This window comes from Lepisma saccharinum, chromosome 9 (assembly GCF_977018435.1).
Source record: "Lepisma saccharinum chromosome 9, izLepSacc3.1, whole genome shotgun sequence".
In the NCBI taxonomy this organism is placed as follows: domain Eukaryota; kingdom Metazoa; phylum Arthropoda; class Insecta; order Zygentoma; family Lepismatidae; genus Lepisma; species Lepisma saccharinum.
The window spans coordinates 30,340,940-30,363,870 of NC_139237.1; the positions used below are offsets into that span (position 1 = coordinate 30,340,940).

At 37.1% G+C, this 22,931-nt stretch overlaps 1 protein-coding gene across 1 annotated transcript; it reads right to left on the minus strand.

Moving 5' to 3' along the window:
- Window positions 1–12,397: 12,397 nt before the first annotated feature.
- LOC145992356 (uncharacterized) lies at window positions 12,398–15,729 on the minus strand. The gene is made up of 2 exons (XM_083128737.1): window positions 14,454–15,729; window positions 12,398–12,645 (listed from the first exon to the last, which is right to left on the minus strand). The coding sequence occupies exons 1-2, from the start codon at window positions 15,727–15,729 to the stop codon at window positions 12,398–12,400; spliced, it is 1,524 nt and encodes a 507-aa protein (XP_082984863.1).
- Between the last annotated feature and the right edge of the window lie 7,202 nt (window positions 15,730–22,931).

The window sequence follows — 22,931 nt, forward strand, 5'->3', positions numbered from 1 at the left end:
CCGTTTCTGGATCATCGATTTTTCTTTTCAGTGTTCCTTGTTCGGTCGATGGTTTGCAAATTTTCAGGTGTTTACTTAAATTTGTAATGCTGATCATCTTTGCGCATCGAGCACAAGACTTAGAAGGTAACGAACGATTTAAACTCGAACCTGTTTCGTTACATCTTGCCCTGTGCTTGCTAATATTATTTTTAGATATTAATTTTTCGCAAGTAACACATTCAGTTTTATCATTTTTTCGATTGAAACTGGTGGTGGATGCCATTGCTTTCTCCAAAATCACAGAAATCAAAAAGTCTAGTATATAGCGATACAATTTTCAGGTATGTTATTTATATAGAATTTCTTGGGTGTGAATACAAACTCAAGAATTCAATCTACTGTGAATAGAATTTCAGGTATGTTATTTATATAGAGGAAAATTGAAAATTGTACTAAAACATCGCTAAACGCTAAAACATCGACAAAAAATTGTCGAAATATGTCAAAAACTGATATTCAATTGATTAAAAAAGAGGATAAAAGACGATACCTACAAAGTACGGCGTAGAAACAATCATTTTACACTACTAACCTATAAAATAACTGTAACAAAGAATATGAAAGGAATGCGGTAGTGAAATAGAAACCCTCAATATTAATTGAAGTGTAAAATTCAAGTTACCCCAGTACCCAGTTAGTCGTGCATTCCCGATGTTTGATGTTATACACGGAAGTTTAAGTTAAAGACCTGTGGTACAGTCGAATCCATAAATATTGCCGTGCAAATTGTCCATCACCATGTTTGTACACTTTGTTTGAACCAATAAGAGTTTCAAGAATTAAGAGAAAACTCAAAACAAGCTGTTAACAACATTTGCACCAACATACATCAAAATCCTTCGCATCCAACAATTAGGATGTAAGAGTAAAATTAATGAAAATAGTTAGGGGTGTGTGGGATCACGAAAAGTCGGGACCGAGTTAGGGAAAAAAAATTCCCGTTCCGACCCCAACTTCAGGAAATGACTTCCCGACTTATCGGGATCCCTAGCAGTCGGGAAATACCGAATGGTCATTTTAAAAAGTCGTTAATTTTCGACGTTTTCTGCATTGTAAATGTCTAGAACTGATCGGAAATTGTTATTTTTTGTACCAGAAATGCAAAACACAATCACCTAAGATGAAAATTACGTGTAGAAATAGAGATTTCCAGAGCTTCGGCAAATTTCGAACATTTCCCGTCACGAAAATATCCCGACATTGTCGGGAAATTGGGAATTTCGGGATTTTAAAAATTTACTGTCCAGATCCCGTCCCGACCCCAAAGTTCTGTCCCGCACAACCCTAAAAATAGTCATGGACAATTTACACGGTAATACTCATGGATCCTACTGTACAAGAGATGCTACTGGCATACCTGCATTAGCTATTTCAATTTCTCAAGATAATATCATGTTCCAAATATTTTCACACGCAAATATTGTAGTATATCCATTGCCTTTAACTTCAGTAAACACAGCACTAGCACGAATACTAAACCAACAGCTAAATAAACATTAAATTTTCGAATCTCTAATAGGAACAACAGCACAAAGCCATCTACAGCAAGCATTCCATTACCTGCGCCAATCTTCTATTGTGGTTCCTTCCTGCTTGACAAAGAAAAAAATTCCCTATGGACGGTGAAAAATTCCCTTTCTCAGCTCTATATATTCCCTGCGATGCGCGAGATTCTATAAGTCCAAATCATTGCTGTTTTTGATGGTATATTTTACATTCACGCATGTTTTATCTTTATGATCATTAATAATCTAAAGAGTGGGGGAAAGCAACTTAAATTAACTAATGTATGTGTACGTATATAATTTATTTCTGATAACTTTCCCTTTTAAACATTATTCATTTCTGTGAAAGTAGTACTCTCACTGGTTTTGAAGGCTACAAAGAGAAAGTAATCACGCATTTTAAAATACAAAAATGAAAACGTAAGCATATAAATAGTTTAATTACTTCACTAATCGATTGATTAAATTGTTATTTGACGTCGATTTTCTGCCACTTTTGGCTAATCACTACAACTGACAATAAGAAATTGATGAAGGGACATTTACAAACAACAACCATGCCCTGGACAGTATTCGAACCATGGAGCTCTGGCGCCGCAGGGAGCATAGAATTGGTTCGCAAATGTTGTTCAGATTTCCCTGTTTCTCGAGCATTTATAGATGTATTTTCTCTATTTTCCTTTCCAGTAGGTAATTTGTGAACCGATTATTCTGTTTCCTGAGAAATTTCCCTGTTGCAAACAACACAGCTCCTACGATACAAAGGCCATCGGGGAAGAATGGAAGAAGAGGTTGACAGTCGAGGGAACGGTAAAGGATCTGGGGTGGAAACTCCGACTGATGGATGTAGACAATGATGTTCATGTCTGTCAAAGGAGCAACATATTGTCAGCAATTGTGATTAATGCTACCAATCCGTAACAAACGAAGGAACATACATATATTTTATGTGTTAAATACCACTAGATTATAAATTTTCAAGAAACATTAGTTAAGTAATTTTGTTTAAATATCCATGTATTAATCTTGTTGAAACAATTTTATAATTGTATAATTCATGGGACAAAGCAATATGTGATAAAAATAGTGAATCAAGGTTGTTGAATATTAAATGTAGGCCATACATGGATTATCACTAGCAGAGATTCATTCCATCGGTTCATTATCTTGTGTTTCTAGAAAACGGAACTGCCTGGTTTATGCAACGAATTACAAAATGCATTTAGTAACAGGATAAAATCCGTAAAATGAACAACCAAATCGAAATTTTCGTAATTCCAAAATTGTAATAAGAGGATATTCACAGTTATGTGTTTAGATAGTAGTAAAAATCACCCAATCTATAGTGTATTTTTTTCTGGAAAATGGAATAGTATCTGCTATTAATGGAAAAAAATAATGAACCCTACCGGCATATCAAGTGCACTGGTCTATTAATGATAATTTTCTATGGTTTTCCATAAATTAGAAAACACAAAAAGATTGTGTGTAATCCCTAAACATTTTTTTCAATATGCAAGGTTAAATAGCATTTAATTTGGGATGTTATGTGCACAGAGAATAGGAAATTATTAAATAATACTATAATATAATTGTGAAATGAATTATGAAGTCTCAGTGTTGCATTCCTTGAACATTTGTTGCACTTGTGTAATAGAACTATGGAGTCTAAGAAAACAAGAGGTTGAAAAACTGGGAAAAATTACACTTAATGATTTGCTTAGTCATTCAACCTTTTACTCTGCTGTAAAAAGAAGCAATACATATTTGTATAACACTATCTGTGACAAGATGCAGCTTGGAGATAAATTTTAACACATTACGACGTGTGAAAACTTGGCTAAGATCGACCATGTCTGAAATTCAACTAACAGGTTTGTGCACGATGAACCTTCACTTGGACGTAATAAACAAGAAAAAAAACAGTTTATTTCTTATGTCCTGGATGTTAATGGAAGAAATTTCAGACGTAGTCAACTTCTGTATACAGGGTGGTCTGTAATTAGATGTATTCCCTGAAAGAGGTTAAAGTATGGGCAATTTGCAATAAATTTGACCATATGATACCCCGTCCGAAAATTAGTAGTTTTCGAGATAATCGATATTTCTATTGTTTTGTTTAAAAAAATGACAATTTTTCACATAAAATGATGAATTGAGAAAAAACTGCTCATTGTATTTCACATATTTCAGCTTTTTCTGATAGCTAACAAATACCTGGTTCGTTGAAAAAAAAAGTTTTTCCCAAATAACAATTACATGTAAGTAACGGGTGAGTCTGAACTTACAAGCGGTGATAAAAAAATACACTCATAGTTTACCAGGCAACGTATTAATAACAATATAAATTCGATTATTTCGAAAACTACTAATTTTCGGACAGGGTATCATATAGTCAAATTTATTGCAAATTGCCTCTTCTTTAACCTCTTTCAAGAAATACATCTAATTACAAATCACCCTGTATAGTAATATCCTTATTACCCTTTACTTAGAGTACTGACACTTTATGTACGTGAGGAGGGGAGCGACTCGTCCCTTCCCCCATTAATAAATAATATACTGATTGAGCTACGAACTAGAATATTTCTGAACTTAATTTGATGTGCGAAGTTATAAACTACTACTTAAACAAAATTTAATGCTATGAATACATATTTTGTTAATTATACCGTATGGCAGTGTTGTGTGATGCACTGTGATGGGATAGTGGAGAAAACTGTGAGAGTTATGTTACATTCTGAAATGTGAGGAATCGTAAGCAGAATCTTGCTGCAGAACAAGGCTTGCAAATTACTCTTCATCTTCGGTGAGTACACGTGCACTACAATTAGTTGACTTGGTAATTGCATTTAGTCTTCAACTGTTACTTTCATTAAATATTTATCCCGTCTCTTCTCAAAAAATATGTTTTTCCTACAAAATACTTACTTATATTAAAGTGCCTTACTCAAGTTATACATATTGTTATCTAAATATGTGTATGATTGTATTATTATATATTATGGCGATATACGTATTTTTCAAAATACAGAATTAAAGATAAATTTTAAAAATTGTAAAGTGCTCCCCTGTTCTTAGCACCACGCCAAGATGGCATATAGGGGCTGTGAGGGTAACGCACCACATTTTCTTGATCCGGTCGTGGCTGGGGGTGAACCCCCCAGGGTTTCGCCCAAGTATCCATGTCATTCGACGCTGGGTGGGCACCGGGGCCGCTTCCAACGTTAGAAAAGTTCTCGGATTTCAACCGGTCGGGTATCGAACCCGGGACCTTAAGCATGGTAGTCAGACACGTTACCGACTTTTTTTATCTTTTCTTTTTTTAATAAAAAAGAAAAGCCCCTAAGCAGATGCTTCCCCCATCACATTCACTCATATAATTTCATTCAATTCTCAATTTCAGGACTTTTCAGGACAGACAATCACAAACATCCATGTCCGAGCCAGGATTCGAACCCGGGACCCCTGGCGTCGTAGCGCAATGTGCTAACCACTCCTCCACGGGGGACGACACTAAGCCCCCGTGGTCAGTGATAAATTAAAGAATAAAATAAAAAAGATAAAATAAAAATAAATTAAAATTTGTTAATTGAATGGCTGCAAAAAAGGAACTAACTTCCAAAGCTTCATATACTACTGCGTTTGCTTTTGCTGGTGTTACTGCTACTACTGTTAGAAATGACTGTTATGTATTCTTGGTTGTAACAAGTACTATATTATTCCTTTAGTAAATTCATCACATGCTAAAACTAAACTAAAACTTCGGAAGCTACTATTACTTCTGCTGCTGATAATACTGCAACAACTACCATTACTAGTAGTATTAATAAAATAATAATAATGATAACATAATTTAAAGTACCAAGAATACAATAATTTTAAAATAATAACCACCCCCTTGACAAACATTAGCACATGCCACTTTTCTGTGTCACATTTTTTTCAAAGGAGGTGGTTGTCCTCGACATCTTCCATTCGACTCCCCCTTATAAAATTTCAAGCGACGTCCATGCTTGCATGTAAACAAAGACATTTACTTTCACCACAAGACTACGCTAACTTCACTTAGTGTCCATCATGAGCCAGAGCTCCATCACTCACTCCCCGTCAACCATTCACGGATACCTTGACGAATCGGATACCTTGACGAATTACCACAAGAGTTCGCTAATTATAAGCTGAGTCGGTAACAATTAGGGAACATATGAAGCAGTTCTAAATATTAACCCAAAATAACAGTTTCTAATTATGTTGCTTTTATAAAATAATAAAAGTACAATGTGTTACATGGCGGAAAGGACAGACACACGTATTTCGTTATGTGTGCAATGTTTCACTGAAACAGGTTCTGAAAATCAGACATTATCAACAGTTCTGATGGGTCCCTATGATTATTCAACAGAAATACATCGCACACCACCTGTTTGCAAACGAGCGTACTTACCACTCATCGCACTCTTGCGAATTACGCGATCGTCATACTAGACTGAAAGAACTAACTATGGCTGGAATTAGAAGTACCGCTCTTTAGCCGTGCTATTCGAAATAGTCAGGTTGTGGGAACGGGCTACCTGACCAGCGCAGGATCAAGTCTCTTGGGAAAGCATACCAACTTTCCTCCTCCTTTCGGGAAGGGTATCATACCGCTGGCAATCCACCATCGATCGCGAAGACATTAAGGAGCTACGAGTAAGTAGCGTAACCCCTGTCATAACGACTGGGAGTTCCCACCCCCTTGTGAAGCATATGAGAGCCGGTAGGTAAGCTCTCGTCCCCATGGCCTGTTGCCCAAAGATCTGTGGTTGTATTGAACCGTAATGGGAAAAGGCAATACTGAATTTTTTACTTAAAAAAAATATTTTCCTACTGTTTCATCTCATACAAGTCTATGAATAAAACGAGAGTAGAAAAAGAAAATGAAGAGAAGTAGAAGTTATACTGACGGAGAGAAGCAGAGAGAATAGCAGAGCAGGAAAGGAGAGACTAGGCAAGAAAAATTAAAGACAATAAGAGAAGGATAAGCGGGGAGAGGGCAAGGAACGAGAGGAAAGGAAAAGAGGCATGTGAGACAGGCTTGTAAAGATGAGAGAAAAGGAGAGGCAAGAAAAAGATAGGATAGAAAAAGAGACGAGAAAACTAGAGGAGAAGAGATTAAAGAATGCAAAAAAGAAAAAGGAAAACAGAGAAGAGCAATTTACGGGGTTAGATTAACCTTAGATTAATCTTATCTTCCCTTAATTAATCTTATCGGGGTACAGCGCGCTTCTTTTTTTTCAGTACACATTTATCAATTCTCTCACTATGATCGTCGCGATTAGCCAAAATTCAAAGCTAAGTGACAAAGATCAAATTAAATGCCATCAGTGAGGAAGGCACGTATTGCTCGCAGCAATCGATTTTATGTAACACCACATTTACGCCAACAAATCAAGTCACTTAGTGTAACACCCACCTGTTTTAGAGACCATAGTGCCGTTTTCATGGCGATAAATGTGGATATACCTATAGTACCTAGAGGGTATGGCTACTGGAAATTAAATGCTTCTATCCTTACAGATGCAAATTTCCAACGAGCCTTCGAGGACCAATGGAATTTATGGGAAGCACACCGTACCAGACAAAGTGATATAATTCGCTGGTGGGATGAAATTCTTAAACCGGTCATAAAACGGTTTTGTCTTAGTTATTGTAAGGAACGTTCTACTGACTGGAATAATAAATATAATTTTTATTACCGTGTGCTGCGTGAACTTATTCATGAAGCCACTGAAGGGAAACAAGTGCAAACAGAGGTAAAAGATGTACAAGCTGTACTGCTGAGGATAGCAGCTGAAAGACGACAAGGGGTAAAAATTCGCAGCAGACTCCTCCACTTTGATAAAGAAGAGGTTGCATCTATAAGCCATGTGCTGCAAGAAAGACACAGTGCGAAAAGACAATTTATTAGCGAAATAAACGATAATTCTGAAATTAAAATAAAAACAGCCCCGGAAATACGTAACAGATTTTACAACTATTTTGAGAATCAATTTTCCCAACCAATAACACATAATGTAGATTTGACGTATAACTTGGAATCCTTGTCCGAGGTCCTGGAAGATGAGGAACGTGAGCAATTAAATAACGACTACACAAGCGAACGAGTATCCCGTGCGGTTAAGTCGGTTAAGCCGTTTTCTGCACCTGGTCTGGATGGGATACCAAACAAACTCTACCAAACTTTTTGGACGTTGATGGGAAAAACACTAACTGAATGGATAAATGCAGTTTTCCGAAGGTATAAAATGGGAAAAATCCTCAAATACTGGGATTATAGTTTTAATACCAAAATGTGTGAAACCCACTGAAGTTGGTCAATATAGACCCATTACCCTCTTATGTACTGATTATAAAATATTCTCTCGCGGTATGCTAGGCAAACTTATGCCCTATGTAGAAAAACTAGTTGGAGATACACAATATATTTTTGGTATGAACAAGAAAATTACAAATGTCTTACAAACGCTTCGTGAAGTGCTTACCTGTTATAGAGTCAATAGCAATAAATATGACAATGCTATATTAGCAATATATTTTGAACGAGCATTTGACTCGGTACACCATGATTACATATTTAATGTGCTTCAAAAGTACGGTATACGTGGACATTTTTTGTCAGCATTTAAAAGCCTTTATAGTAAGGCAACATCCAAAATACAAATAAATGGATTCATGACAAGAGAACTTCCTATTCACAAGGTAGTAAGACAAGGTGACCCATTATCGATGATAGCTTTCTGTATCTCATTGAGACCCTTCCTTTCTGCATTAGAAAAGCAAGTACAAGGCATCACCATACAATCTATAAACACAAAGGTGTTGGCCTATGCTGATGATGTCAACGTATCGTGTCATTCTAAAGAATGAGGGGATCTGAACCAGTTGTTTCTGCAATTAATTGCTGGGGTGATGTAAACTACTCATCATTCATCCTCTTGATGAGACCAATAGTCATTGGCATGAAGTTATCGCTTGGCAATGCGAAAGGTACAAAATCACACTAAGGAACTAGACTACAGAAAAGACAATGGTTACTCGTTGGGTTTTGTGAACCGTTGAACCTGAATCATGGCTGGGTGTTAGGATAATTACCTGTCTATCTGAAGTCTTTAGCTGAATCAAACTAAGCGAAGTCCTCTGTAAGCTTCTCCAATTCGTCGACCAGAGCGTCGTTCCACTTCTGACCTACTGCCTTGCTGACCACCTCTTCTCTCCCAACTCAATCCCAAAAGTCAGTCACCTCTCAGCTTGTCTCACCTCTATATTACTAGGTCATCGAGCTCTTCCTCTATGCCGAATCGTGTTATTTAATTGCTACCCTGCAAACCGCTGACTCTATAACCAGAAGTATTACCTGTTTCCTGAACGCTCAGGAGGTTTGCATGGCACAACACAATGCATTGTAAACATGCCTCAGAGGTTGAGACAACTGAGAAAAACAAGTGAATGCCCTGGTCAACATGAAGCGTTCAAAGAGACTTTAATAAAAATAAATATACAATGTAAGGGATTGATACGTTCGCCCGCGCGGAGAAAAATTTTCCCTGTTGAAAATTTAAAAGTCAAATCGCAAAGCTTGACATGACCCAGGTTCGCGAATTCCATGTATTTTCTTAGAAAAACAGACAAAATATTAAAAAAACAACAACAAAACATAGCCTTCTTTTAATTCCCTAAAAAAAATCCATTCCCTAAAACATTACAACTGATAATATCAAATACGCACGTCAATATGATATAAAAACAATATTATGTATGATTATATGACTAGTAATTACAAAATTTTATGACATTAAGTGATATTACTCGCGATGTAACGCAATCGTACGTGCGAAAGTTGTTTTGATGTAGAATTGCTCGTTTTCTACAAATCGCAAGCGCGTGGTCATTAGTCTGTGCTCCATCACCAAGCGAGGCAAATGGCTGGAGCGTCTTCGCAAGGAAGAAACTTCGTTCACAATGTTTGTTTATATGGAAGCCCTACGTGGACCCTTCGAAGAGCTAGTAACAACTAAAAAGGTTTGTAAGTAAATACACAAAACGTACATTGTCCCATATGTGAGTGAAATCGTAAATAGGCATGTAGAACACAGGTGTTCACAATATACACATCGCACTGTTTTGCCTGTAGAAAAGATTGGGTACACCAACATGTACTATGTTTTGCTAAATGTGTAGCCACTTCACTCATGACTACTTCAAATATATGAACTTTCACTGGCTATCTTGCGTATTCCGATGTTTGATTAAAAATACTTGATGCACACAATTAATTACACAAAAAACTGTTTGTATTTTATATAGTCTTGTACATACTCGTGTGTAACTGCACACAAAATCTTGCACGTATCCACCAACTGTCTACTCTGTTGATAAATATCCGAAAATGTTCTGTAAACAAATGTGTCGCTTTCGATGTTCCATGTAGGTGAACAAAAAAAAATACTGCTTGGGATAAACATATGCATAAAACATTGGCACTAAAGCATACTTCGTGAAATGTTCGAAAATGCTGTAATTATGCCTTTTATTGCTTGCATGTGTGGGTGGTTATCAATTGTAAAATTCCTTCTTAAAAAAAAATTCACACTAATTGATATCGTTGGATAATTAACACAACTGGCTCTTGTCGTCTCCTTGTAATATAATGTAAACTATAATGCATGTAAAAACTGGATAGCATGCAAGTACGGAACTGAAAATATGTAGAAGGGCTATGGAAAAGTATTGTTTTCCATAATGCACGGTAAATATTCAAATGAATACACATGATATAATTTTGCATGCGTATGTGTGAGAAAACACTGTAGCACAATTTGAACAATAATTCTGTACTTATTGTTGTGACCGAAACTGCTGCTAGTAGAATATGTGTTCTCTCTACTTCTCTTCTTCTTCATATTGCTTTTCATCTTGACTTTATTTGGGGTAATGTAAAGGGTGTGGTAAATGACCCGCAAAACTTGGGAAATGGGGAAAATTTGTTCCAACTGAAAACAGTGTGGAGGGAAATTTTATCTGGTTAATTCACTAGGTGTCGTTGATAGTTTGTGACACCAAACTGGAAAATTCCTGGTTAAATATAGGCTTTCCGGGGAAAATGTAGTCGTCTTGTAGAAAATAAATGCCTGCATGCTTCCTTATAATATGGTAATGGGTCTTTCTGTGTAATAATTGACTGCATGCGGACGTCCTTCATACAAAAAATGCCCATAATTGGTGTAGGCATTGCTTGTCCACGTCGTTCCGTATAGACAGGTTAGGTTAAACAAAGGAAAATTATAATAAATAAAGGAAATTGCAAAGGATGGGTAGATATAATTCATGTTTATGCACACAAAACCAAACTCATTTCCATTGCCTTTTCTTAAAATTAAATTAAATTGCCTCATCAAAATAAAATAAAATTAAAATAAATTGATTAAATAATTGCCATAACTTTTTTGAAAATAACTAAGAAAAATTTAAATAAAATATACAACCGTAATTAAAATATTAATATCCATGATTGATGTGTTGCCTTAATTATGAATTATTACTGTGCTGCTCTGAATGAACCTGTCTCGCAAGCTGGTGGTGCTTATAAAAATAAAATCCTAATACTGATGTTAGTAATAAATTCCAAATAATAAATACTAATATAGACATGGGCAAAGGGTTTAAAACTAATTCCTGAAATGAAATGCCCTTACTAATAGATTGATTAAGTTGCCTTAAGGCAAGTTCAAGCGGAGTCCATTGAGGAATAGTGAAATCAGATAAATTCTTGGGAATATTAAGTAGTAATTCAATTTCCTTCATTTTTACTTGTTGAAACGCTAAAATTCTTGTATGTAAAATTTGTTGATCCACAATAATCTGAAAAAAATCCTGATAGTTAAAAAATATAGTTTGCTCCTCGTTAATCTGAATTGATCTGTGGGTGTTCAAATTATTATTCAAATTCTGAATGACAATAAATTGACCTGAGCCTGATATTAAAATACCATTACGTGTTCTGATAAACTGAAATTATTTATTGTCAGTAATAGACTTCACTTCAAAATTACAAGATGTAGAAAAGTAAGTGTTGTAAGCATGTTCTAAATTCTGTTTAAATTTTAAAAAAAATATTATGTTGTGAACCCTTAAAATAAATATATAAAATTTGTGTTGCGCAAAAGCAAGCTATTAGTGTCCTAAGAGGTTGCTTTGGCAAGCCTCTAATGGCCTCCTAATATATGATAGGCCGGTGCAATTTTCCATGGTTCATATTATGCAATGTAAAACAAAAAATTCAGTATATGCTACTTCGGCCTTTCCTTGAAACTCCAGGTGGTAACAAATATGGCATCAGGGAATTAAAAAAGTGAAATTCAAATATTAAACACAATAAAGATAATAAAAAACTTTCTCAATATCAAATTTTCTTTAAACAAAGGTGTTTGTGTTTTTGATGTTTTTTTCACTACCAAGAGTACTACAAATAACAAATATATTATGGTATATATCGCAATGCACACCGGAGCTGCTTTTGCATAAAACGTCCGAGCAGCCACACTGTTCGCGCGCTCTCGCCTGACTGGCGCAATGTTCTTACTGGCGTGCGTATAGAGAAAACAAATGCATGTTGCTATGCGCGCTAAACGCTGTGTTCTTGATGTGACATTTCCAATGAAAATAACACATGATTATCATACATTCTCCCCCTCTTGGTCGTACAATAGACCAAAATAATATTATACTGTACTTCTCTGTGACGTGATTACACTTAATCACGTTCTAACTGCAAATTGTTATAATGACACTACACTGCACTAAACACTAAACTATTGATCAAAATCATCTTCGATGGGAAGTGGTACAATCTTGACGACTGGTCTTTTGTATACACCTCCTTTAGTCTTGACGTCGACGACTCGAACAAGTCCATCCTTACCAGGATATACTGCTTCAATGATGCCGAGATTCCAAACAAGGGGAGGAAGTCTTTCATCCTTCAGTATCACAACGGTACCTGCTTGAATCTTCTGCTGACGAGTCCATTTGGATCTCTGTTGTAGTCCATGTAAATATTCTGTCGACCAACGATGCCACAATTGTTAGTGAAACTGCTGAATTCTCTGCCATCTTGTCAGTCTGTTGACTGGTAATTCGGAGATGTCTGGCTCGGGTAACGAGGATAAAGGATGACCTATGAGGAAGTGACCAGGTGTAAGTGGGGTTGGATTACAGTAATGGGTCTTGAATTTAAACACGCTTCTATCTGGCACAATAATTTTGTCAATTCTTCGAATGTTATTGATGACTTGCCTATTATTCTTATCAAATGATGTTCCATTGATTTAACTGCTGCCTCAGCGAGTCCTGAAAAATGTGGTGATCCAGGTGGCATAAAGTGCCATTGTAGACCTTCTAGTGATAAGTAGTCCTGTAATTTCTTATTAAATGCTTCTGATTGAAATAAAAGTAAAAGTTCTTGTAACTCTTTGTTCGCGCCAACAAAGTTGGTTCCATTGTCACTGTATATATTACTACTCTTTCCTCTTCGTGATGTGAAACGTCTAAGGGTAGCAATAAAAGCTTCAGAGGTGAGGTTGCTGACTGCTTCTAAATCTATCGCTCTTGTTGATAAACAAATGAATACGGCGACGTAGCATTTAGTAACTGTTTTGCTTCTTACGGTTCCTGTTTTGACATGTATTGGACCGGCGTAATCTACAGCCACATTGGTAAATGGTCTTGATGGTTGAACGCGAGCTGCAGGTAATTGTCCCATCAATTGCGACGAAGTTGTGCTTTTTAGCTTAAAACAGATTATGCATTTATGTAGTATTTTCTTAACTACTTGCTTGCCACGTGGAATCCAATATTTGTCTCTTAAAGAGCTTAATAATAGCTGTGGTCCTGCATGTAGAAGTTTTCTGTGCTCTGCTTCGACAATCAATTTTGTAAGGTTACTTTTTGGTGGTAATATCATCTGATGCTTGCTGTCAAATGATGATAATTGACTGTTATCCAGACGTCCTCCAACTCTTAGCATCTGATCTTTGACTAAGAATGGATACAATGTTTTCAAAGAACTTTTATTTGAAAGTTCGTGGTTTGAGTTAAGTTCTTCGATTTCCTTTGAATAGAACGCTTGTTGTGCAATTTTTATACATGTGTGTAATGCACGTTGCACTTCATTGTGTTTGAGATGACCAATCAGTCTCTCATGAGAGTTCTTGAGATTGTAAATAAACATTTGACAATATGCCACAACTCTTAATAATTTAGACAATTTTGAAAATTTGTCAATGATGTGAGTCTCTTTGCTCTGTATGAACAATGACAATGTTGATATTCGTCTCATTTCTGGTGCTTCAGTTTCGAGTTTTATTGATGAATGAGGCCACCAATTTGACTTCTCTTTCAACCATTCGGGTCCTTGCCACCATAATGGACACTGTTTCATAATGCTTGCATCAATACCTCTTGATATTAAATCAGCTGGATTATCGTTTGAAGGTACATGTCTCCAATTACTGATTTCTGTTAAATCCTTAATTCTAGAAACTCTGTTTCCTACAAATGTTTTCCATTTTGCAGGTGATGCTGATATCCAGGACAGAACAATTTGAGAATTTGTCCATAAATGTATGCTTTCAATTTGCAAATGCAATGCTGACATTGCCTTATGCATGAGTTCTGCTAAAAGTACTGCTGCACAAAGTTCTAGTCTGGGTAATGTTACTTTCTTTATTGGAGCTACGCGTGACTTTGAACATAGAAGTTTTACTGAAACTTGACCTTGCTGATTGATGGAACGAATATATAAGCATGCACCATATGCCTTTTCACTTGCATCTGAAAAGCCATGCAATTGTATTTGTGTCACGTTACCTTCTTGCAGTACAAATCTTTCGACGTTTATTTCATTGATGAGTGGAAGTTGCACTTGTAGTTTCTGCAATTCAGTAATTAATTCTGGTGACAGCTGTTGATCCCACTCAACTTCTTTCTGCCAAAGACGTTGAAGAAACATTTTGTATTTGATGACTATAGGACTAACAAGCCCTAATGGATCGAAAATGGGTGAAATGACTCCTGTTATTTGACGCTTAGTGGAAATGCTGACTGTTGTAGAACTAGAGATAAATTTATTGCTAACGATGAATTTGTCTTCTACAGGATTCCAAGAAATTCCTAGTGTGTTTACTCCTTTTTGCGAATGTAATTGGACTGGAATGTTATCTTCTCTGTATTCTGGTGGAATTGATCTTAATAACTCAGCGTTATTACAACACCATTTGCGTAATACAAATCCTCCTTTAGCTAGTAACTCGAAGAGTTCGGCTTGCAATTGTGCCGCTTGTTGTACATTTTGAGATCCACTAGCTAAATTGTCGACATAAAAGCTCTCTGCTAAAATGTTCGTTGCTTGAGGATAATTAAAACTTTCTTCTTCTGCTAGCTGCTGCATACAGCGTGTTGCTAAAAATGATGCTGGCGCTGTCCCATACGTGAGAGTCTGTAATTCAAATATTTTGATGTCTTCGTTTGGCGTTTCTTGCCATAAGATTCTCTGCAACGGAGTATCATCTTGATGTACTTGTATCATTCGATACATTTTTTCGATGTCTGCTGTGAAAGCGATTGGATGTGTTCTAAATCTTAAGACTATTGACATCAAATCAGGTTGAATGGTTGGTCCAATCATGAGAATATCATTCAATGATTTTCCGTTGTCTGTCTTGGCGGACGCGTTGAATACGACACGTACCCTTGATGTAGAATTGCTAGGTTTTACTACAGCATGATGAGGCATGTAATACGTGACTCCTCCTGAGGTGTTACGTTCCTCTTCAACTTGTTTCATGTGTCCAAGTTCTTCATATTCATGCATACATTTTACGTAATCTTGACGTAATTCTGGTTCACGTTGCAATTTCGCTTCAAGTTGATGAAACCTGATTGAAGCTAGGTTGTATGATTGTCCTAATGTTTCTTTAGACTCCTTGAATGGCAAATGTACCGTGAAACGCCCTGTATGGTCTCGAGTGGTGTGGTTTACAAAGTGCTGTTCGCATGCCATTTCTTCTCTTGTTGTCACCGATGTTCCTAATTCTTCAAGCTCCCAAAAAGCTCGTGTCTGTCTATTTAGATTGTCATCTGTCATTGTGAAACATGAAGTAATCGATGTGTTGGCGTTACATTGTTGTGGGATGCGTCCTGATAGAATGAAGCCCAATTTCGTGTCTTGAAGTACTGGGAAGTTCTTTGGGTGAGTCATACGTTCTGGCTTCAATATTTGAAAGAAAACATCTGCACCTAACAATAACTGTATTTTGCCTGGAATAGCAAACGTAGGATCTGCCAATGCGATATTTTTTGGAATGTTCCATTCTTCATACGGAACCTTTTCTGTAGGTAAATTGCCCGTGATGGTTGGCAACACTGCACATTCTATGGTTGTAGAAAAATCGTTTATTGTGGATTGCAAACATACTTCAACACTTGATCTGGTTTCTGATGTGGCACCGTTTATTCCTCTTATTGGAACGACCCTTCTTTGTTTCGCGAGCCCTAGTTGTTGAACCATATCTGAAGTTACGAAATTCGATTGAGAGGCACTGTCTAATAACCCTCTACATTTTATCCATCTTCCTGTTAGATCTTTCAGCTTAACTAACACAGTTGCTAGCAAAACTTGTGACTGAGGTTTTCCCTTTATTGTGCAATACGAAGCTTGCGGCGAAGAAAATTCATTCTGACTGTACTGAGTTGTGTTAGAAGGCTCTGAGGTATCAAAACGAGTATCTGATTGTTGCGATCTTCTTGACGCTTCTGTTGCGCGATCTACGTGCAATAAGGTGTTGTGGTTCTTTCGGCATTTTCTACATGACCTTGATTTACATACGCTTGAAAAATGTCCTTTCTTTAAACAATTAGTACAGATATTGTTGCCTCGCAAACATTGATATTTCTGCACTTGATTTGCATTAATGAAGTCTTTACATTTGTAAATAGCATGTGACAGTTTACAAAACGGACACGTTGGAGACGACGTAGTGACGTATGCTCTTGTGAATTTGCCTTGCTTTGCATTAACATACGATATTTTGCCTGCTTGTTTGTTATCAGATGTTGAATTGACCGTATTTTTGATGGATTCTAACGCTTGGCATCTTTTTTCTAAAAATGACAAAAAGTCCTTCAAAGTGGGAAACGAAGATTCTGTGCATTGTAATTCCCATGCCTTTCTAGTTGTAACGTCTACTTGTGAAACGAAATGTTGCGTAAGAATCATGTATTCTAACGACGCGTCTGTTTGTATCGCTCGAAGTGCATTTAGATTACTCGTTGCTGTGTTGACGAATTCCCTGAGTTCTGTTGCATTTTCTTTATGCACGGGTTTAATGTGAAGGATTTCATCAATGTACGAAGCTGCAATCAACCTTTTGTTCGAATATCTTTCTAATAACAACTCCCATGCAACCTTGTAATTTGCTTCGCTGATCTGAAGATTTTCAATGAGACGCAACGCTTCCCCCTTGAGCGAAGTGCGCAGATACTGAAACTTCTGTATTTGCGGAATGTCTTTGTTGTCGTGAATAAGCGAACGAAATGTGTCTTCATACGCCAGCCAATGTTTATAATCCCCCTCAAATGTAGGTAAATGCACGGTTGGAAGTTTCAAGTGTGAACTCGAAGCCGACGTTGTATTGTTTTGCAGCTTTGCTGTGTTATCGAGTTCGTGATCTTTAATGATTGTTCTCATTGTTGACTTAAGCGAAAAATACAGCTGTTCTATTTCCGCCCATACCTCTTCTTGACAAGAATCAGTAGACAAGATGTCTATCTCTTGCTGCACGTCTTGAATCTTTTCCCATATTGTTTCTAAGTGCTGTAAACGGGTGCATATTTCCTCTACGTTACCATGTTCAATGTCAAAGGCACGTATAAATGTTTGCATTCTTGTCATCTGTCCCTTTTGAGTTCCCCTTTGCTTTACTAACGTTTGTAATTCTTCCATTGTTGTGCGTGTTTATTACGGGATACAAGGAAAACAAGGAATTGAAATTGACGTAAAAAGAGCCAGACATAAAAATGAGCATGCAACTGACCTGCTTGTTGCCTAGTCGCTGAAGTGTTTTCTGCGGCGCTCTACGATGTTGTGTGAAGCGATGCTTTCCGGGTGTTGCTTGTGGTCGATGCGGCAACGCTGCTGGATGAAACTGCGTAATCGCTGAAGCCACTGAAGTCTGCTGAATGATCGTTGCACAATCAACTTGTACGTACGCGTCATAATGTTTGTGCACTGATTCGTATCACTATGCGGCTCGACGGAGGACCATATGTTTGTGTTTTTGATTTTTGATTCACTACCACGAGTACTACAAATAACAAATATATTATGGTATATATCGCAATGCACACCGGAGCTGCTTTTGCATAAAACGTCCGAGCAGCCACACTGTTCGCGCGCTCTCGCCTGACTGGCGCAACGTTCTTACTGGCGTGCGTATAAAGAAAACAAATGCATGTTGCTATGCGCGCTAAACGCTGTGTTCTTGATGTGACATTTCCAATGAAAATAACACATGATTATCATACAAAAGGAAATTTAACAACTCGGTGCGTCAATTACTTAGGTTTGTCAAAACAAAATAGATCGAGAATAGGTATGCAATATATTAAAATATAAATACAAATTACTAATTATTACATACTATACTAAAATTAACATGAAGTTAATCAGTAAGAAGTAATGAATTTATTGCTGCTATGTCAAATAATGTGCAAATTTGGTAAGTGAGCTAAATTTCCTAATAATAAATATTAATAATAATAATAAATTCTCAAATTCTAACATTTGTGGTAAACCACACTTTTTAAATTTGGAAAGGCTAACGGTGCCGTGGCGACTTTTGCTGCACATGCCTGTGCTAATCACCGAGGCTTAGCCTGGGCATGTTGCTAACAATTTTGATTACTCTATGTGGATAAAGTGCCAAAATTTCCCTTTTGTAAAATTTCCCTGATTGTATCAAAATTTCGTTTATCTTTATCATGATTCTAATGAAAAATGCGTCAATTTTCACAAAAAATTTACTTACTATAAATATCTCTTATAAAAAACGGGAAAAGTTTGCGAGAAAAACGCAAAAAAATTCGTCTTGTTGTTCCTTTGTAAAATTATTGGTCGTGATTAGTCTGAAGTGCATAAATGCGACGTTTTATGGCAAAATTTATCTATGTAACAAAAAAATCCCTAACATTGTTGACATGAAGTTCTGTCGTGAAAATCAAATTCTAATTGCTATATGCTTAACTAAACTGGTACCCTGAAAATTTTAAAGAGCGAACGCCATTGGTTCGAAAAAATATGCAAGGTCTATGCTAAGTTTTTCTGAGCTACCAACGTGCTCTGGAAGTCGTAAACGCGGAGAACGGAATTTGCTGACATCAGATATTCTAAGTAGTACAACGTTGCATTTCGTGGTCGTTGGACGTAACTGAAAATTTCTCTACAGCGAGGGCTCGTGCAGGCTCTTTGCCTTGATCGGCGACTTCGGGTAAGTTCGGGTTCCGTCCGAATAGCGGCCGAAAAAATCGTTGCTTCGAGCAACGAGCAAACGTGACAATCCAACAGGCGGAGGAGGAAAATGAAGGGCGATGATTCGCTGACGCGCTGAATGATCCGGGAATGTTTACAAAACTTTAAATTACTACGAAACAAGGTTTAGTAAGAGCTGCGAGAATTCGAAATGAAGTCAAGGACTTTTGAAATGACGTCATAGGCCGGATGGAGAGAGAGAAAACTTCGTGGCGCTTGCGACAGCGTGTTTATTAAACTCGACCACTTCCGTGATGATACCATAACAATTCTTGGGAAGTTGCTAGCAAAATAAATGACTAATAAACCTTGAATAAAGTATACGCAAACCTAAAAAATGAATTATAGCTTAAAATTTTAAAACGCAATGAATAATAAAATTCTAGGCAAAGGTATAGTCGTAAAAAATATGATCTGTGAAAGATACAACAGGTTCGGAAACCTAGGAATTTGGCTTACTTTCTGCTTTTAAAGTGACATTTGAAACTTTCTCGACTTTTACTGTTGACTGATTCACAAATAAATCTTTAACTTTTACAACTGGCTGGACACAGGGTGAAATAGTCAATTTACTTACAATTTTGCGACTGTTTTGAACAAAACTTGGACCCTTGCTTACGGCAAACTCCTGAACTCTATCTTTAACAAATACAATATTCTTCGGCAAATCTAAAATGTCGTCTTTGGTGACTAAAATATTTCGGGATACATCCTGAACTAATTTTTGTGTACTGGATTGAATGATAACGGATGGAGGAAGGGGTGGGGGAATTGGCGGGTGATTCGTTTTCAATGGTACTACTTCAACCATTGAAGCAACATCGTCGTACATCTGGTGAATGGGCAGTGAATCATTATTAAGTTTGCTTAACGGTAACGCGTTGGTATACTCATGGTCATAAATAATAGATTTCTTGCGTTGACATTGACATTAACAAATTTGAAAATTATAAAAATACTAATAATAAATGTTATTAATAATAAACTTGATATGATAGAATGGAGTAGTCACAGGGTAGATGCTGAAAGTTGACGAAAAATTTGGATATCGTTCGTATTGTGATTTTTGTCCCGACCCCCGTCTCGACCCCCTCTGTCTGAAGAAAGCCAATAGTCAAGGAACATCCTCATCTATCAGTCAGAGGACCCACCTGAGCCCGGCAAGCTTCGGCGAGCTGCTGTGGTCGAGCGGATCCAGGTTGGCGCCCTGGGGGGTGGGTAGCCGTCCCTCCTACTTTTTAAATTGTATGTGGTTGTATACTGTCAGCACCAGAGGAGGGATTTTAGAGTGTGTGACACGAAGACAATCAAGATGATATTAAGAGTTTTAATTGTACTGTTCATTTGCACTTGTTGTGTTTGATTGGGATATGGACTCTGAACGGAAAAGACCAACAGAAAGTTTCGACTCACATACACCAAAAAGAAGAGTCGAGAGAAATGAGAGTGATAATAACCAGCTTAATATGGGGGAACCAACTATGGAAGGAGCCCAGCAAGAGGAAAATAACATGAGTATGATTTGTTTCCACATAAAGGAACTTTACGCGGGAATAGCCCGGGAAAAGATATCTATCACCTCAAAGACCTTGATGACAGACATTATTAGCAAAATACTTACGGAATATGAAGATCTGAAGACTAAGCTAGAGGTTACCCTCGCAGTTAACGATGAAATTAATAAAGATAAGCAGTATCTTCAAGAGATACTGAGATCAAGAGAAACATTAAATACACAAAATGAAAACAACGGGAATCCAACTTATGCTGGAAAATTAAAGATGAATATTATACCAGAAGTACCTAAACACTCAAAAGTTGTTAAACCAACTTTATTCATGAAAGCGAAAGAAAAAAACACCGAAAGACATTCTAAGGGTAATTACGTCGAACATCAAGCCTGCAGAAGATAAGATACGCATCACCAACATGCGTCCAACCAAAGAACTTTTAATAGTTGAACTGGAATCTGACCAGGAACTCAAGCGTATGAAAGATAACTCTAAACTTCTTGAATGCGGACTACAGATGGAACCCACAAGGAAGAAAAATCCTATGGTAATTCTGTACGATATATCCAAGTCGTACAAGGATGAGGAACTAATGGATGAGCTGTACCATATGAACTTTAGCGAAATTATGACTGATGAGGAAATTTACAACAACCTGAGGTTTAGGTTTCGGACTGGTATGCGGAATCAGGCCTCATCTCATGAAGTTTTAGAAGCATCACCAAACATGAGAAACCTAATCCTAAGTAAAGGTAGACTGTTCTTAAACTTTTCAGTGGCTATTGTTAGGGATTTTATTTCGGTGCCAAGATGCTTTAAATGTAAAGATCTAGGTTACATTAGTAAGTTTTGCAACAAAGAGACAATGTGTGGAAAATGTGGAGAATCCCATGCAGAGGAAAACTGTCCGTCAGCAAACATATGGGTTTGTATACCCTGTAAAATACGAGAAAGAAACAGCGTTAAAGAAGAATATCCAACCTACAGAGAGATAAGAGATAGAATCATTTCTAAAATTAATTATGGATAACCCTTCTCTAGATGTATATAGCAAAACTCTTGATGAAATTAAAATGATCCAAATCAATGCGCAGGGTTCTAAGATAGCAACCCAAGAAGTGATAAATCATATTATTACTCATAATATAGACATTGCTCTCATCCAGGAGCCTTACCACCTGAAAGGAAAACCATTTGGCATTCCGAGTCGAATGCAAGTCTACTCAATATCTGATAAACCAATGACATTTACTATAACCGCCAATAGTGACTTACAAATATTCTGGTTACACAATTACTCAACATCTCACTGTATAGTAACGAAAATCTGCTTAGGAGATGATAGCTGGGTTTTAGTAAATATGTACTGCCAGTTTAAAGATCCTATACAACCTTATTTGGATCAACTGGAAAGAATTGTTACTGACCTATCCATGAATAACATCTTAATTGGAATGGACTCGAATGCTAAATCAAAGCATTGGTTTAGCAAGGTCACAGATAACCGTGGCTTGGAACTGGAAGACCTACTGGCCAGTAAAAACTTACATGTTTTAAATAGAAGATCTGATATTCCAACATACTCTAATAGAGCAGGAGCAAAATCGAATATTGACTTGACAATCTCAAACAGGAATGGGTGGTTATCGATAGATAATTGGTGGATTGCTGAGAAGCTGACAGTTAGTGACCACAACTTGATTAGCTACTGTATCAACCTTAAAAGACGACACACACCAGTCAACAAGAGATTAACCAAAAGAAATTGGAATATGCGTGACCAAGAAATGCTACGCACTGTTGTGGCAAATGAATTAAGGCACAATCCGATAACCTTGGATAACACGATCTCTGGAAATGTAGCTACAGTTGCGCACATATTGGGGACTGCGCCAGGCCATATTCCTAAGATGAAGGAGCAGAAACCTAATCAAGCCTGGCCAGAGTATATCATGAGAAGACGGAACATTACGCGGAGACCCAGAAAGCTCTATCAAAAATCCAAGACGGATAGAGACAGAACATTCTATCTAGAGAAGTACCGAAACTCGAAATGGAAATACGGTAAGCTTATTGAACAGTACAAGATCAAATCCTGGGCCTGTCTAGTACAACGGGAGATCCTTAAAAATCCTTGGAGCATGCCATACAAAATAGCTGCCCAAAAAATTCACAGAAATTCGTCCCTGTACCATTTAAGAAGAGTGACAATACATACACAAGCTCATGGCAGGAGGCAGTAAGCTTCAT

Excerpts from the sequence above, each read along its gene's own strand:
- LOC145992356 (XM_083128737.1), bottom strand. The coding sequence starts at position 15,729 with ATGACAGATGACAATCTAAATAGACAGACACGAGCTTTTTGGGAGCTT. Across the intron at positions 12,646-14,453 it reads AAGATTTGTACTGCAAGAAG|AATATTTACATGGACTACAA; the intron begins GTAACGTGACAC and ends GTTGGTCGACAG.